Genomic DNA, 17,101 nt, shown 5'->3' on the forward strand with positions numbered 1-17,101 from the left:
TGGTGGTGAGCCGCATGACAGGATCTTTGAATGCCAGGGCAAAGGAGCTCATCGTCGACGCCTAGCATTTCATGAGTGGCAGCTACACCTGGCAGTGGCGCCAGGTCTCTTCCGTATATTAGGAGAACCTTGGCTAGATCTGTTCAGTACAGCTTAGAAAGGGCAATTTCAGGACTTCTGTGCGTTTGAGTTTCCAAAGCCTCTCTCAGAGCGCCTATGTGGGCCCCGCACATCATTTCTGGAGCAGAATGCCATCAGTGCAGACCCCCACAGCATCACCTGACCGCTCTCCAAGGTACTGCTGAAACGTTTCCAGATCCAGTCTAACACTTGGGGTACATTCCAAAGATGAGGAATCTGCTGCTAGATAGGGCCTCTACCAGAAACACTGTTACCAAAGGAAAGTAAATTGCTCTTTGAAAACTGTTAAATGTTTTAATGATTATTTAACTCCTATCTTTTTCAGAGTTGGAAATATATTGTTTTCAGTTGAGACGCAAACAACAGAAGAAAGAACACAACTTTACCATGCTGAAATTGAAGCACTATATAAGGATTTAACCGCAAAAGGAAAAGTTTTAATCTTGTCTACTGAATTAGGGGTAGGTACAGTTACTACTCTATTCTTTGAGACATGAATTCCTGAAGGGTATTTTTGTGCTTGAGGTGTGTGCTATTGTTAGCATTTGATAAAATACAATTAATTTCTACACCTTCTTTAGTGACCCCTACTTATGAGTATGTTTGGTTTAAAATTGTATTCTGGCATTCCTGTACTGTAATTGACTCATGACTTTAAGTCATAACGAAGCAGTAAGTTTTACCTTGTTCATTGTGCTATCACACCTGTTTATTTTTAGTTTAATACTTTTATTTAAATTAATAGAAAGATTCAAGAAAAAAAGAATCTTCCAAATGATAAGAAGAAAATCTAAAATGAATTAAGTGGGCCAGTAATAACAAAGAACAATAAATACAAGCACATATGCGTACTACAATGAGAATAAGTATAATGGAGCATATTTTTAGAAGTTCTAGTAATGTTTGTAAAGCAAAACACACTATAAATAATAAATCATGACTAAGTAGATATCAAACGGAAGACGTGATAGAGAAGAAACTCAGAAAAACTTTTCCAACACAAACTTGGACACTGTGGGCCAGATTATGATGGCAGGCGGACCGCCATCATCAGTGGCGAAACGCCCACCTACAGCCCCTCGGTCCAACTGCCGAATTACAACACCAGCAGTCAGACCCACATCGATCGTGGAGGGGATACCACCGCCTTCACCAGGAACAGTGATCTCGACGGGGTGACCGTCAGATTCGTAGTACCGAATGGAGGTTGAGGTGCCGGGTTTTTAGGAACCCGGTGGTGCCAGGGGATAACACCCGAAGACCTCTGAGTTCTCCCTGTTCCGGACCACAGAAACCAAGAGTTTTCTAGGTGAAGTCAGAGATCGAGTTTTATTGGCTGCAACCAAGTAACATGTGTCCTAGAAGCACAACAGCACGGGTCGTAAGTTCTCAGGAGACTGTTCGTTTTTACAGAACCAGCCTTCTCCTTTTGTACCCAATATTACACTTCAGGCAAGAATTCTTGAGTTTACAATACGGTCATAGACATATTTACACAATAGAGCAAAACGCACAGTCATGCTGGCCAACCCATATTTTAGATATCCAGTTTGTGATAGATGACCCAGCCCAGCCCGGAATTACAATCAGATATCGATGAAACCCCAATAAAACAGGGCACCTCCTCGTCATAAAACTGGCCATAAACAAGGAACATGGACAGGTGTATGTGTGTAGAAAACATGGTCTGTATGTGGTGAATGGTTTATGGCATGTTGTGCTTTGATGATATCTTACTCGGCCACTGGGCGAGGAGCTGCCCAAACAGGTTTGGCTGGAGGCGGTGGAGTCAGTTCGGCCAGGTCATGGGGAAGTCAGCTAAGGTGGACGTGTCCTTTCAGATCAAGCTCAACCTTAATCAATTGACTTATATGAGGGCAAGGCATAAGATGGATGCCGTTCACAAAATGGAGTCCGAGGGTTCAGAACGGAAACCACGATTTGAGGGTGTTGGCATCGCTCAATCACGACGCAAATGTACAGGGATAATGTCCTAATCATTACCGGTCTGCCGATACCAAATTCGTCATGGTACGACGATATTTTGTGACACGAGTGTTGGACCTCGGTACCATATCACAGCAGGGTCCAGAATTTCGGAACCACAGACCCTCCTTTTGCCCTCATATTAGGCAATAACTCATGCTAATCTGAGTCCAAATTTGTATTAATGAACTCATGGAGATGCTGCTGTAGCATCATTCTGTTGCTCAATTCGACACAGGCTTCCTTACACATGAGGTAGCACAGAGGCCACATACTGCAGGAGCACACTGTGCAAACAGGCAGAACATAAACAGAACGGCTAAGATCATCCCAATGAAGATCAGAGTTTTCCATCCCCAGGCAGAGATCAGTTCCCAGAACCACCCTAGCAGGGACCAATCCCCTTTATCCACATGAAGGGAATCAGAGATTTTGTGCAGTTTGGAGATGGCCTGATACACTGTCGGAGCATTATCAGGGATGAAAATGCAGCAACTGGATTGGATCACCCTACATCCACCACCACAGTCTGCAAGTATGACATCTAGGGCAACCCTGTTCTGAAGAGTCATAAGCCGGTCCGACTGGGGCTCAGCTGTCAAACTACTAAGGGCACCGGCCGTTTCGGTCACGGCGGATTCGACTACCCTTGTTAACTGGCGAATGTTCCTGCTGTTCACCATAGGCCCCCAAAAGGGCAGAAAACCCTTTGCGAAGTCCCCAAATTCTTGACCCGCAGTGTCGTCTTGACTCACGACACCCCTAACTGTCCTTGTCCGATGGTAATCTGCCCCGGCCGTATAGGTGGGTGGCAGCAGAAATGAGATAAAACACGTGCCCGAGAAGTCAGGGGGCAACCAGGTGTATGCTTTGTCATGGCAGATGAAGTATGTACCCTTAGCTGCCAAGAATGGAGGGGAAGTTTGGGATGCAAACACGTACGTTTCTGTGCATACGCTCTTCCCCAACTGTGCTTCGGGATCCCTGCCAATACCTTGCAGACATAGGTGACCTCGGTGGGGTACTACCCAAACCGGGGAGGATCTCTTCGTTTTCTGGCTCTCACTTAAGGAAATCCCATACTTAGTGATGTTCCACCTACTGTACGGGGTAAACTCATCTTTGGGAGTTGCTCTAACCGTGTCAATATCTCTACTCATATTTCTGATTCCTTCCACTAGTGCCTTATTGTTTGAATTTTTCCCTGGAACGTACGGTTCAAGGGAAAACAGGAACATGGTCTGGAAAGCCCACAGAGAACCGAAATAACTAAACGGCAGGACAAAGTAAGGGATACCCTTATCTGTAGTGTGTGGCATGAGTCCGCATATCCAACAGTTCGTAGTGTTCATTACAGATTGGTGCTGGTGTAGGAGTTGGACAAATTAATTATTTACGAATTCAATCTTCTGGCAGACTCGTGTTCAGGTAGGGGATGAAAGGAGTGCGGGGAAATAGTAGGACGAGGTGTGAGCTGTGTGTTGAATGGAACTCGGAAAATGAACAGAGCATAGCCAGTTAAAAACATTATTATACTACACAACATTGAGATGCTTAATACTAGAGATCGTCTTCTTGCCATTACAGTGCATATTTTCTTTTCAAAGTTCATAGATCTAGCAGGTCTCTCTACCCTCGGAAACTCCATCCTCTAGTTGCTGCCCGCGGTGGGAGTTTGATTCTGCCAAGGAGTGCGCTCTGTTCAGTCCGGGGTAATTCCCTCAGACCGACCAGAACCGTTGACCTAAGCGTCCCCAGCTGCACTCCTCAGACTATCAACCGCGACCCTAGCAGCAGAACCGGATGGCGGTTCGAAAATCAAAAATGAGCAAGTTCCCTGGGCGAGAGAGCTGTAAATCAAAAATAGTTCTTAGGGGAAGAGAGAATCGTAGTAATTTGTTTTCATTAGTCTCTTGTTCTTGACCTCAGATTGTATCGTTGTTTCCCAGGTACAGTGTGGTCTTCAAACAATGTTTCAGGTTCTGTAGTGTCCAACTGCATTGACGGAGGCACAAATCCTTGCAAAATACGATCACTCTCCTTTTCTGTACCAATTCCTTTCAGTCGTGCATCGCTGAAGAGTGCAAAGCGAGGTACAGCTTCGGTCTCAGAGTCAGCGATTCTGTCCTGGACCCACCGGTCATATGGAAGAGGCAGAGGGACCCGTTTACAGTGGGTCCCGTGGATCCAGTTCTTCTTTCCTTCCACCCGAACGGCTGATCTTGTGGAAAGAAGGACGAGGTACGGTCCGGTCCACCTGGGCTGTTCGTTGTTCGTGCGCTGAAAATTCCGCTCCAGCACCCAGGTGCCGGGTTCAATGGAGTGACCTGGATGGTCAGAGGCTGGCGGAGAGGAACTGTGAACCTGTTGGTGTAAAACACACAATTTAGTTGTCAATTCGTGTAAATAGTCAAGCAGTACAGGATGCTCTACTTCGCTTAGCCTCTTTGGCCTTGGCACGCCCCAGATGTTATCTGGGCGGCCAAACACTATTTCGTGAGGGCTGAGTCCTAATCTAGAATGGACAATCATTCTGGTAGACAGGAGTGCTAAAGGCAGGGCGTCAGGCCATTTAAGACCTGTGCTGGCTTGGATCTTGGCTAATTTCAGTTTTAACGTGCCGTTGTAGCACTCTACTAATCCTGCTGATTGGGGGTGATTTGCAGCATGAAACTTCTGGTGGATGCCTAGACATTCGCACACTCTCTTCATCACCCGTCCCACGAATTCACTTCCATTATCACTCCAGACCATTCTAGGCATCCCAAACCTAGGGAAGAATTCCTTGACAAGGGCTTTGGCAGTTGACAAGGATTGGGTGTGTCTTTGCAGAGTAGTGCCAGCAAAGGTTTGGCAAATAGGGAGAAATTCGGTATCCATTGTCTACAGTACGATGTAATGCCCAAGAAAGCCCGAACTTCTCTTTGTGTCCTTGGGGCACTCAATCTTGCGATTGCCTGTATTCTTTCTGGGGTCAGTCTCCTTCCCTCCTTCGTTAAGATGTGACCTAAGTAGGTCACTTCTTGTCGGCAAAATTGTAATTTTGAGAGAGAGACTTTATGCTTCATGTCACATAAATGACGCAACAACGAAAGTGTGGCTTGCTTGCAAATCTCTTCAGTATCTGCAGCGATCAGCAGATTGTCTACATACTGAATCAGAGTCGCACCATCGGGTAGAACAATCTTATCAAGTTGTGTTTTCAAAGCCTGACTGAATATCGATGGACTTTCACAGTAGCCCTGAGGAGCGCGTTTGAAGTGGAAGCTTCGTCCTCCTAAATTGAAGCCAAAAATGTCTCTGCTCTCCTCGGCGATCGGGATGCTGAAGAAGGCGTTCTTCAGGTCAATCACCGAAAACCAAGTGGCTGAAGCTGGAACCATTGTCAATAAGGCAGTAATGTCAGGGACAACTGGAAACTGTGGTACGACGATCTTATTTACTTCTCTGAGATCAATCACGAATCTGTATACAGGGGGCTGTGAAGGATCAGTACGCTTTAAGACAGGCAAAATAGGGCTGTTACAAATGTTGCCTGTTGTCTCTTCAATGACATCTTTCTCGATCAGATCGTAAATGATCGTTAACAATGCCTTTTCACATTCGCTAGAGATCTTGTATTGGGGAATACGTGGCAACCTAACATTGGCTTACAATGTTATGACATACGGTGCTATCTCCAAACGACCTACATCATTAGAACCGGTAGCCCAAAGTATATTTGGAAGAGATGACAATTCGGTTGGAGTATCTTCCTTTGACAAATACATTGGGGAAATCACTTTCTTACCAAGGGTAAGTTGTACTCCCGAAGGAGAACAGTACAAAGTCGCATATAATCTTTTTAACAAATCCAAACCTAACAAATTTTCGCCACAACCTGTTGTAAGAATGAGGGGTGCTTCTAATTCGCATGGGCCAACAGAAAGGGGCATAGGACTAGAGATCGGGTTTCTAACAGGGGCGCCAGAGAAACCTACTGAAATATTCATTTCGCCAGACAAAGGTGCGCCAGGAAGTTTTGAGTGCATAATAGAACTTTTTGTAGCACCAGTATCAAGCAGAAATGGCTCTGACACTCCGGATGTAATCACCTCGACATAAGGTCCATTCTGATCTACTGGAACTGAAACAACTCCCTCTCTTTGTCCATGGCTGTCCTAGCAATTATTACCCTCATTCTCGTTTTCTGCGTAATAGTCATCAGCATAGTACTGAGCTGACCTAGAGGATGCATTATTCTGTTGGTCAAAGCTATTCATAGAATTCTGAGGCGGAAAAGAAGTGTTATTCTGGGGGAAATTTCCACGGCCCCTACCCCTAGGAGCCTGTTGAACACCTCTACCTCTTGCACCAGAAACACCATTCAGACGTCGTGCCAAAGCTGGACAATTATTCTTAAAATGACCCACTTCTTTGCAGTAGGCACACTGATTCGGGCCATACGGTAAACGCTGATGAGAAAACTCGTTCCCTTGCGAGTTTCTCGAATACTGCTGTGGTTGCTGATAATTGGGCTGACTAGGAGTGCGAGGCGGATAGGCTTGTTGGAGAAGAACTTTGGTCTTCAAATCTTTAGTCTTTTTATCTGCCTTATCTAGCTCGTCTTTGCGTCTATTTTCGTAGAACTGGGCTGTGGCTAAAATCTGCGCTGACGTGGAAACAGCCCAAGCACTCTCTGAATCTTTCAATTTATTGCACAGTTCAGGAAGCAAATTATGTACGAATTTGTCTACGAACAATCTTTGACCACCTTCGGTAGCCATATCCTGACCACTATGATCGACAAAAGTCTCTTCAAATCTCGTGAAAAAGTCAGACACATTCTCATCTTTCTTTTGCTTGCACGCAGATAACTTATCCCAATTGACACGCAATTCAGGCATTAAGGTCTTCATGTACGTGATAATTCTACCAGGAAGTTTAGCTATTAAAGGCTCAGGTTTGGAACCACCAACTTGTCTAGTATCTGCAGCAGTAATATTAGCCCACGTGTCACCTAATTCTTGATCATGATCTGCATGACGAATTTGACTCCATAAAGGCTGTGGAACAACGTTCCCAAGCAACATGTCTACATCTGCTAAATTCATTATACATGAGCTGGCAGTCTGTGATAATTCCTTATAATACCCTGCGGGATTTTTACGTGGATCAGGTAATGTCTGCTTGAGTGCTAAAACTTCAGATCTTTTCCAGGGGACATGTACCCATACACGCTGAAAATGCGGTGGAACGGGTGGATGCGCATTCGCATCACCTTCCCTCCAAACTGGAGGAACCTCTCTCATAGGGTACTGTCGCGCCTTTTTCCTACCTGACACGTCATCTTCATACAATGATCTAGAGACATTTCCCTTACTCCTATAGGATAATAACAGATCTATTGCTTTTTCAACATCGGCACCTACAATCATGCCTTCATAGAACTTAAAACGCATACGAAACAATTCCTGCATTTTGCGCTTTGGATCGTTTGTCTCCAAATCTTCACAAAATATACACACATCTCTTTGAATACATATCTCTGAGTGGGTGCATCCCATTGTCGGAAAACTTCCATAACAGACTGAACATCGTATCTAACAGTGTCAGTAACCCATTTGCGTGCTAACTCATTCAGTACTTCTCTTTCCTCATAATCAGGCAGTTGACTACGCAACTGTCTACGTCCTGTTTTAGGGGTCGTTCTAGGCGACCCAAAGAAAGGTGAGAACAGACCAGTGACAGTACTTGCTACTCTCTGTCGAACGGAAGGAGAAGCTTGCGGAGAGGCAGATGCGCCAGAAAAGACAGGCTGATGTAAAGAGGAAGTCGAAGCAACAGCAGAAGAAGTCGAGGCAGTGGCAGAAGTAGTATCAGGATAAACAGGTGGAGCGGTAGGCAAAGTTGTAGAAGAAGTAGACGGAGTATGTAGCAAAGGCGGCGGCCCTTGAGAAGGCTGCGCCGGAGAAGTAGGAACCAGCTGAAGAGGAGCTGGTGGTTGTGCAAGAGCTGCTTTTCGTGCGCCGGGGCGCGGTATAACAATACGCTTCGGGGGTCCAACAATACTCGATGTATATGGGGGTGGTGAATTCAACAAATGGGACATTAATGGATCTTTGTCAGATGCTCCCTTTGAATCTTGTCCTTCATGGGGCAACATCGGGTAGCATTTATCTGCTGCTAGTTTCTTGCTTCTGAGCATTTGTTCACTTTCCTGCTCTTCCTCATTATCCCTGTATGCGATGGCAGCTTGCACCATCGACATACCTCTTTTATTTTTCTTAGCTAATTTCATTTCTTTCTGTTTGGCTTCTTTGCGCCATAAGCGAAAAGAGTCAAACATCGCCGGCCGGGCTTTCTTCTTAAACAATTTGACCTCGAGGTTATCTAAAATTTCTGAGTCAAAGCTACCATATTGGGGCCATTTTAAAACACCATCCTTGCGGGTGTATTTTATCCATACTTCATTATACGTGATAGGGCCTACGCCGTGCTTGATATATAACTCATATGTTGGAGTTCCAATCGGAGGAACCGGACACGAATCCTCTAATCGGGAGTCCTTACTACAACCAAGACAAAACAAGTTTCCAAGTCTGCTAAGACCAGGCATCTTCGCTCACTAGTCTAGCTTCAAACTTCAAGGGATTATCTAACTATGATATTTTCGTGAATACACGAATCCCTCGGTTTTGGCGCTTGCAAGTTCCAAACAAGGTGTACCTCAAGGATACCAAAGACTAAGAACCAAACTAAGGACTAGGAGACGCTCCACTTATACTTAACTGAAGTATTGAAGATCGGTGACGTCACTAGAAGACTCGTCTATCGTTTCGCTCTACCAAGGATCACTGGGTCCAAAACAGGGCGATAGTCAGGGCAGCAGTCCTTCGTAGCCGTCGGGACGCGGGGAACCTCGCAGGAAAGACCTTCGGAACCACGTCGACATACAGGGGTCGCTGAAGTGGCTGGCCGTCCTCTGGAATTTTCACACAAAGCTCCTCACGAACATCTGGCTTGGACCGTCACCGCTTGATACCGCCCCGAGTTGGGCGCCAACTGAGGTGCCGGGTTTTTAGGAACCCGGTGGTGCCAGGGGATAACACCCGAAGACCTCTGAGTTCTCCCTGTTCCGGACCACAGAAACCAAGAGTCTTCTAGGTGAAGTCAGAGATCGAGTTTTATTGGCTGCAACCAAGTAACATGTGTCCTAGAAGCACGACAGCACGGGTCGTAAGTTCTCAGGAGACTGTTCGTTTTTACAGAACCAGCCTTCTCCTTTTGTACCCAAAATTACACTTCAGGCAAGAATTCTTGAGTTTACAATATGGTCATAGACATATTTACACAATAGAGCAAAACGCACAGTCATGCTGGCCAACCCATATTTTAGATGTCCAGTTTGTGATAGATGACCCAGCCCAGCCCGGAATTACAATCAGATATCGATGAAACCCCAATAAAACAGGGCACCTCCTCGTCATAAAACTGGCCATAAACAAGAAACATGGACAGGTGTATGTGTGTAGAAAACATGGTCTGTATGTGGTGAATGGTTTATGGCATGTTGTGCTTTGATGATATCTTACTCAGCCACTGGGCGAGGAGCTGCCCAAACAGGTTTGGCTGGAGGCGGTGGAGTCAGTTCGGCCAGGTCATGGGGAAGTCAGCTAAGGTGGACGTGTCCTTTCAGATCAAGCTCGACCTTAATCAATTGACTTATATGAGGGCAAGGCATAAGATGGATGCCGTTCACAAAATGGAGTCCCAGGGTTCAGAACGGAAACCACGATTTGAGGGTGTTGGCATCGCTCAATCACGACGCAAATGTACAGGGATAATGTCCTAATCATTACCGGTCTGCCGATACCAAATTCGTCATGGTACGACGATATTTTGTGACACGAGTGTTGGACCTCGGTACCATATCACAGCAGGGTCCAGAATTTCGGAACCACAAGGTGGTGCCCATGTAGGCACCGTCGTCAGGATTACGATATCCCTTTTCGACAGCCTTTTAATGGCCGCAATAATTCCATGAAAAAGGTGTCAAAACCGAATTTGTGGGCCCCAAACAGCCCCCCTGACTGTCGTGGGTCACTTTAAAGTGGCCCTGGGGGCACATGTAATGCCCCCATGTACCTCCATGAACCATGTGCCATGGGCCACATGGAGCATGGCATGCGGTCCATGGACTTACAGGAAGTGCTCCATTTCCCAGCGGCTTGTGCTGCAGCCCATTTCTTGGACCACAGTACAAGCCACCCTGAAAAGGAGCACTTCTTGACCGCCAGCCCCCTAATACAGCCGTCTGCCCACCGCCTGCATGTTGGATGGTCTCCTGACTGCCGCAACAGCACTCGATGGTCCAACCGTCCGCTATAGTAATCAACCTCTGTGTTTCAATGGTCAGTCTGAGAAGTAGATGTCTTGATAAATTACTGCAAAAATGCAATTGGGACAGAGTATGTCTGGTCTTCATAATAACAACACACACGGAGAGAGTAGGGTCCAAGGGAAATATTTAAAGACCCAAACACAGTTATAACCCCTTAAGCAAGACACTATATATATCAATAATAACTGTGGGTCTAAAGAAACTCAGGTCTCTGTGTTCAAAATATGTCTAATCTGCTAAAAAATACATCTGGACTCATCACAGTGTGATATAAATTCCCATCAGTTACACACTCTGAACCGCCCTTCTTGTCATCATTTGGGCCAGTTTTACAAAGTGGTATGTCCACCACGTACATACAATAAACTTGAATAGTGGTAACCGAAAAGCAGTGCACAAAAAAACTGTGAGTGAAAGTGATATAGTTAAAAATGGATAGTGGGTGCACAAATGACTTTAATGAGAAGCAGTCCACTTCCAAGATTAAAAACGTGAAGTGCAAAATAACAGTAGTTTTAAGCAAATATCTACTGCGTGTATGGAAAGGTCGACATGTTTCTGCAGTTGACAGATACTAACGGTATCTCCTGCTTCTTCAGGACCAACAATGTATTTTGCTACTGCTTAGAAAGTGCGTGCGTGCATAATAGAAATTATATATATACCAGGATATCACCTGAATCGGTCCTCTCAATGCTCCTATTTAGGAGAAGCGGATTTCCACAAGCGAGAGGAATCATGTGTAGACGACATATATGAAAGAAAACAGAGAAAAATAGGACAACATATTAATGAAAAAATTATCTCTCCTGAGTTTCATCAATTGAAATTACTTATACACTGGTGTATCCCAAGTGCATTACCCAAACATTCATTATTTGGATATGCCTCTCACTCACCTAGAGTTTGAGGGACCGGCGCCGCTCCTCACCTGGCCACAGCTCAGGAAATAGGGGCACCGCTCTGTTTAAAAACGATGGTGAGGGGGGGAGGAGCCAAGATGGCCGCGGAGACGGACGTGTGATCTCCCGGCTCCCTGAGCCCCTGCTTCCCGCACAACAATCCTGCTCCCTATCCTGTACTTGTGCACCGGCGGATTGAAGAGGGAAGTTTCCTGATTCCGGAGGTACCCCTCCGGTGTCTCTACCCACCCGGCAGCCTGAGAACCGTCGAGAGTTGTGTGGGGGACGTCCCTGGCCCCGGACCCGTGCTCTGCCTCACAAAGCGCCGCCTGCGACTGCCGTGACCGCAGGGGCCGATTACCTTGAGGTGGCGCTGATATCCTGGACTGGCCGACGGAAGAGCTGGCTTCTGTGTTGGGCGCTCTGGTGACTGTCTCTGCTTGCCGCCGGTACTCCTGACTTGCTCCTTCTCACGGAAAACAGCGGTGAGACACCCATTCATTGCCTAACGCATACCGAGGGCGCCTCAGTAGCCGTAACCTCCCCGCTGCCTCGCCTCTCCGGTGTCGGCCGGCAAGGAGCCCCCCCCATTGTTTGCACCCTGCGCATGTGGATCTATCCTGCCTCGGGGGGCGGCTCATGTTCTCCTGCCCGGATACTGCCTGAAATCGCCGTATGCTCGATGGTGGGATCCTGAGAGGCGGTTCCTCTGTGGTGATGGCGGGTGGCGCCCCGGCTTCTGCCCGACAGCTCCGTCGTGCATCTACTTTGGGAGCTGATTTGTCTGAAGAGGCACATACTACGGAGGCAATGGAAGACCGCACACAAGTTACCCTCGCCTCTGTTTTCCTGGCTCTAACTGAACTGCGGTGCGAATGGCGTGCGAACTTGCTTCAGCTGGAGGAGAAGGTCGAAGGCTGCCTGTCTGGATCGGAATACATCCTGCCCATCCTCTCCCCCTGCTCTGCAGAACACTCTCCCCTGATCCCGGTCAGTGAAACATTGTTGCCGGGGACGAGTGGACTTAATCGACAGCTTCGTGGTGTTCAGGGGAATGCGCTACAATGTTCCCGCTTGTATATTGCTACAATGTCTCCCTCCCCAACTCGGAGAGCAACCCCTCCCACGGAGTTCCAGGGGCTGCTGCCACGACGTCTGCCTATCCTGCCTGACTGTGCTTCTCTTGTGGGGACCTCATTGTCTACCGTTCTGTGTGGTATTGTGGTTTTCATCATGCTGCTCGATTTAAGTACTGATTTTGTTTGGGACTGGCGAATTTCATTTAGTCCTCGGACTTTTCTCCATTGCCGAGTGTGGCCATTTTGTCCCTTTGTTTTCGTGGGGGCGGGCTCTTCCCTTCTCCTTGCAGGTTCAGGCTCCTCGGGGTGGGCGGGCGCAGGAGGACGTCCCAAATTGGGCCAGGGCTAGGCTTTACTCAATGTGATAGATGCATGGGCGGGCGGAGATTGGGTTGGGACTGTTCCGGCTTCCCTTGCCTGTTTCCTCAGAATTGCTCTTCCTCTTCCGAATGACGCTGCTTGTCTATTTCGCAAGGCGATAGGGTTGCAGGTGGCTGGGAGTCCGGGAGATCGGCTACTGGGTGGGCTCCTCCCCGCTTCTTTCTTTTGGGAGTGGTAGATCAGCTTGTCCTTTTCTTCCTCCCTATATTCAATAGTGACTTTTTTTCTTTCTTTTTGTCTCCTTTTTCCTTCTTTCTGTATTCCCTTGCTGTCTCTTCTCCTTTTTCCGACTTTTCTTCTTACTAAATTTCGGGTTTATGGGGCGACAGGCACGCTGCTAGGGGGGGGGGGTAGGCCATAGCCTCTGCATGTGTGTAGGGTGGGGGGTTATATTTCATTTTTGTTAGTTTCTATGGGACCTGTTTTATTTCCTCTATGATTTTACCTTTTCTTGTCCATGTTCAGGGTGCAGGGTGATGGGTGGCAGTGGAAATATGACTGGGTTGTAGGTGCTACTTTGTAGCATAGATATTGTGCAACCATCCTGCCTGGCGGGGACTTGATTGTCGATATACGAATTGCTTGATACAGTAGCTAATGTCGTGTCCCACCTGCATGGACCTTGTTCTTACCTTTTTATTTTATCAGTACGGAACACTACGATCTGACTTTGATAGTTGCATAAAAAAAACTAAAATTTAACCTTCATTCATCCTGTGCCACGGTGCTGCGACATCCTCCAGTTTTCCTTCCTTTGAATATTCGCGGTTCTGCTGCAGTACTGTGTCGCCATAATGTAAGCTGTAGTGCTAACTGAGTGTTCGTGGCCGGCCGGATGGTTGTAGGCCCGTATTTGTTATTTTCCTCATGCACAATAAAGGTTTTCAAAAATTAAAAAAAAAAAAAAAACGATGGTGAGAACCCCTCACAACAACTGCCAAATCGCATATCTGATCCATCAACTCGTTACAACTACCATGAGATCAATGGTAATGAACGTATCATATTTATCATCAATCTTATTCTGTTTTGTTAGTTTTTGTCAGAGCGGTCACAAGCTATGCTCCACATAACAGGAAAGTGTTATGTCCACCGAGGGTGGAGTAGTTATTTTTTTTTTGTCAAATTTGTATTTATTGATTTCAGAATCAGAGAAAAAAAACAATACAAGGACACAGCGACAGTTATCAATAATTCACACACAGGGGACTCCGGGGATGCTCTCACAACAGACCACGGGAATGCAAGAAGAATTAAGCTGCAAAGCTAATGCAAAGTCAATGTCCATTCGTAACAGTGGAACAATCAAGGCCAATGCCCGGCTCACCAGATGCCAGATCGCCACAAGAGGCAGTATTCGACAGGTCAAGCCACCAGCCAAGTACGCATCTGTACCGGAGTCCTCCACAGTCCGCTTCCAACTGCCGGGTGTCACACAAAAAAATTCAACAGTCCCCAACAAACCCCCCCCCCCCCCCCCCGCCCCACCCCTCCCCGTGGTGGCGACCAACCGCACTATCATACTTGGATGCATCCGCCCCATAAATTAGATCTGAAAGAGATGAAGCGCGCGCAGTGCTGAAGGACATACTGCCGATGGAAGGCCCCGGGAAAGAAACCTGACCAGCGGGCCCCACCTAAACAAGAAATTCTTAAAGTCCCCCAGAAATATATCAGACACCCTCTCCAGACTCAGTAATCACCACAACCGCGCATGCCACAATGAGGTCGCCGGTGCCACCGGCTTCTTCCACGCCGCCGCCAGCGTCAATTTAGCCGCCCCCAGGCACAGCCAAATAATCCGTTTGTCGGCCCTAGTCTGGTGCTCCAACATTGGATCACGAAGTCCCAACAGGACATAGTCCATGGACTCCGGGATCGGATACCCCATCACCTCCTTGATGTGGGCTAGTATCTCCGACCAGAAAGGCTTAATGGCTGGACAGTCCCACCATATATGGCGGAAATCTCCCAATAAGCCGCATCCCCGCCAGCACCTGTCAGAGGACGATGGGAATATGCGATGTAACTGGGACGGGTAGAGGTACCAGTCATACATAAGTTTCAAATGAGCCTCCCTAAGATCAATCGAATGGTTATGCGCTTTGATATCCCGCCATAACCCCTCCCATTCGGCTTTCGAGATGTCCCTTCCGAGACAAGTCTCCCAGTGCTCCATATAGCGGGGCCTCGGGAATATGACAGTGTCCAGGAGCAATCTATACAGGAAGGAGATCGTCCCTTTCATACAAGAAGTACGGATGATAAACGCCTCGAAGGGCGTCAGCTGTCTCGTGGCCGCACCCGCACTTCCGGCGAAGTAGCCCAGTGCATGAGATGAATATGATGAAACCGTTCAGTGGGTGGGACCCCATAGTCCCTCATGCAATTGTGGAAGGTAAGGGGATCCGCCCCATGGAACAGGTGAGTAAGTACCCTACTGCCCCCCTCACTCCAAAGCGTAAACGGTCCATCACGCTCTGCCGGCGGGAAGGACGGATTCCTGTGGATAGGGGTAAACGGAGATGGAAAGGTGGTCCAGCGTTCATCGCTACTGACCGTGTCCCAGACTTTCAGGACTGTGCTAGTGGGAGTGCATATATAGGCATTCTTAGGCCGGTCAGCTTTAGGCTTCCAGGCCAAGTCCCAAATGGACCTCCCAGCTACACTACGTTCCATATGTAGCCAATGTTTCTCCGAGAGGGGCTGTGACCATTCTACCAGCACCCTCAATTGTGCAGCCTTATAGTATAAGTGCATGTCGGGGAAACCCACTCCCCCCTCCCCCCGCGGTCGTCGAAGTACAGCGAACGAGAGCCGCGCCCGGCCACCCTGCCATACAAATTTCAGCATCAGGGTCTTCAAGCGTCGGAAGAAATCCAAGTCCACAGGTATGGGCAGGGCTTGGAAAAGATACAAGAATTTGGGCAGCAGCACCATCTTGATCGCGTGGATGCGACCGAGCCAAGAGATGAATTTCGGCTTCCACTTTTCCAGCTCCCCACAGACCGCCGCTAATGCAGGAGGGAAGTTAGCTGCGAACAGCCCACCCAGGGAGGGGGTTAACCTAACACCCAGATAGAGCAAGGATGAGGACGCCCACGAGAGAGACGTAAGCGGTCGCACACGGTCTACTTCGTCAGGTGGAAGAGTCAGATTCAAAATGTATGATTTATCCATATTAACTTTAAAACCCGCTACCTTCTCGAACTCAGACAGAACCTCGTGAACATGAGGTAGTGAGCGGGCCGGTTCCCCCAACGACAAGAGAACGTCATCCGCGAACAGAGAAATCTTATGCTGTTCGCCGGTGAAGGGAAGGCCGGCAATCTGTTCCCTCTCCCTAATTGCAAGGGCCAGAGGTTCTATGCTGAGAGCAAAGAGAAGCGGGGAAAGAGGGCACCCGTGCCGCGGGAGTGGGGGAAGCAGGCAGATCTATGTCCGTTAACCAACACCCTAGACACGGGCCGATCATAATTAGCCCGGATCATTTTCACAAAATGGGGAGAGAACCCAAAAGCCTCCAGTGTCAAATTCAGAAACCCCCAGTCCACACGGTCGAAAGCCTTCTCTGCGTCCAGACCCACCAACACGGCAGGCAAGCAAAACCGGTCGGCCTTTTCGATCAAATGCACCACCCGTCGCAGATTATCATGGGTTTGCCGCCCTTTGATAAACCCAGACTGATCTGGGTGGATAATGGCCGGCATCAGATCCTGGAGCCGCCTTGCAAGAATCGAGGAGTACAGTTTGGCATCCAGGTTAAGGAGCGCTATCGGACGGTAGGATGTGCACTGGGTGGGATCCTTCCCCGGTTTGGGGAGGATGGTGACCAAAGCCTCCGCCATCGATCCCGAGGTCCGCCCCTCGGCAGCCATGGTGTTGAAGAGGGTGACTAAAAAATCGCAGAGTTCTCCCGCAAACGACTTGTAGAACGAGGCCGTGTATCCGTCAGGGCCCGGGGCCTTGTGGAGCTTTAGGGCTTTTATAGCGTCCATCACCTTCTCCCTCGAGATAGGGGCCGAGAGGAGCTCATTCCACTCCCTGGAGACTTGGGGTATAGGGAGGCTAGCTAGGAAAGCAGATTGAGCAGCTCGATCCAGGTCCTCCCCTTCATATAAAGCAGCATAGAAGCGGCTGAAGATAGCAGCCTTGTCCCCATCCCTATGTTGGTCCTTCCCTGCCTCATCCTTGATTCCCCCCACATATTCACGCTCCCGTTTATCTCG

The 17,101-nt window shown here is 48.0% G+C and overlaps 1 protein-coding gene across 2 annotated transcripts in view; it reads left to right on the top strand.

The window, feature by feature from the left end:
- Nucleotides 1–17,101, top strand: part of TTC13 (tetratricopeptide repeat domain 13) — a 1,386,998-nt gene that overhangs the window by 913,447 nt on the left and 456,450 nt on the right. For both annotated transcript variants that reach the window (XM_086927141.1, XM_086927142.1), the window contains exon 19: nt 467–602. In XM_086927141.1, coding sequence (XP_086783267.1) covers nt 467–602 — 136 coding nt within the window. The remainder of the gene's footprint in view (nt 1–466; nt 603–17,101) is intronic.

The sequence above is a fragment of the Lissotriton vulgaris genome, chromosome 6, assembly GCF_964263255.1.
Source record: "Lissotriton vulgaris chromosome 6, aLisVul1.2, whole genome shotgun sequence".
Taxonomy (NCBI): Eukaryota; Metazoa; Chordata; class Amphibia; order Caudata; family Salamandridae; genus Lissotriton; species Lissotriton vulgaris.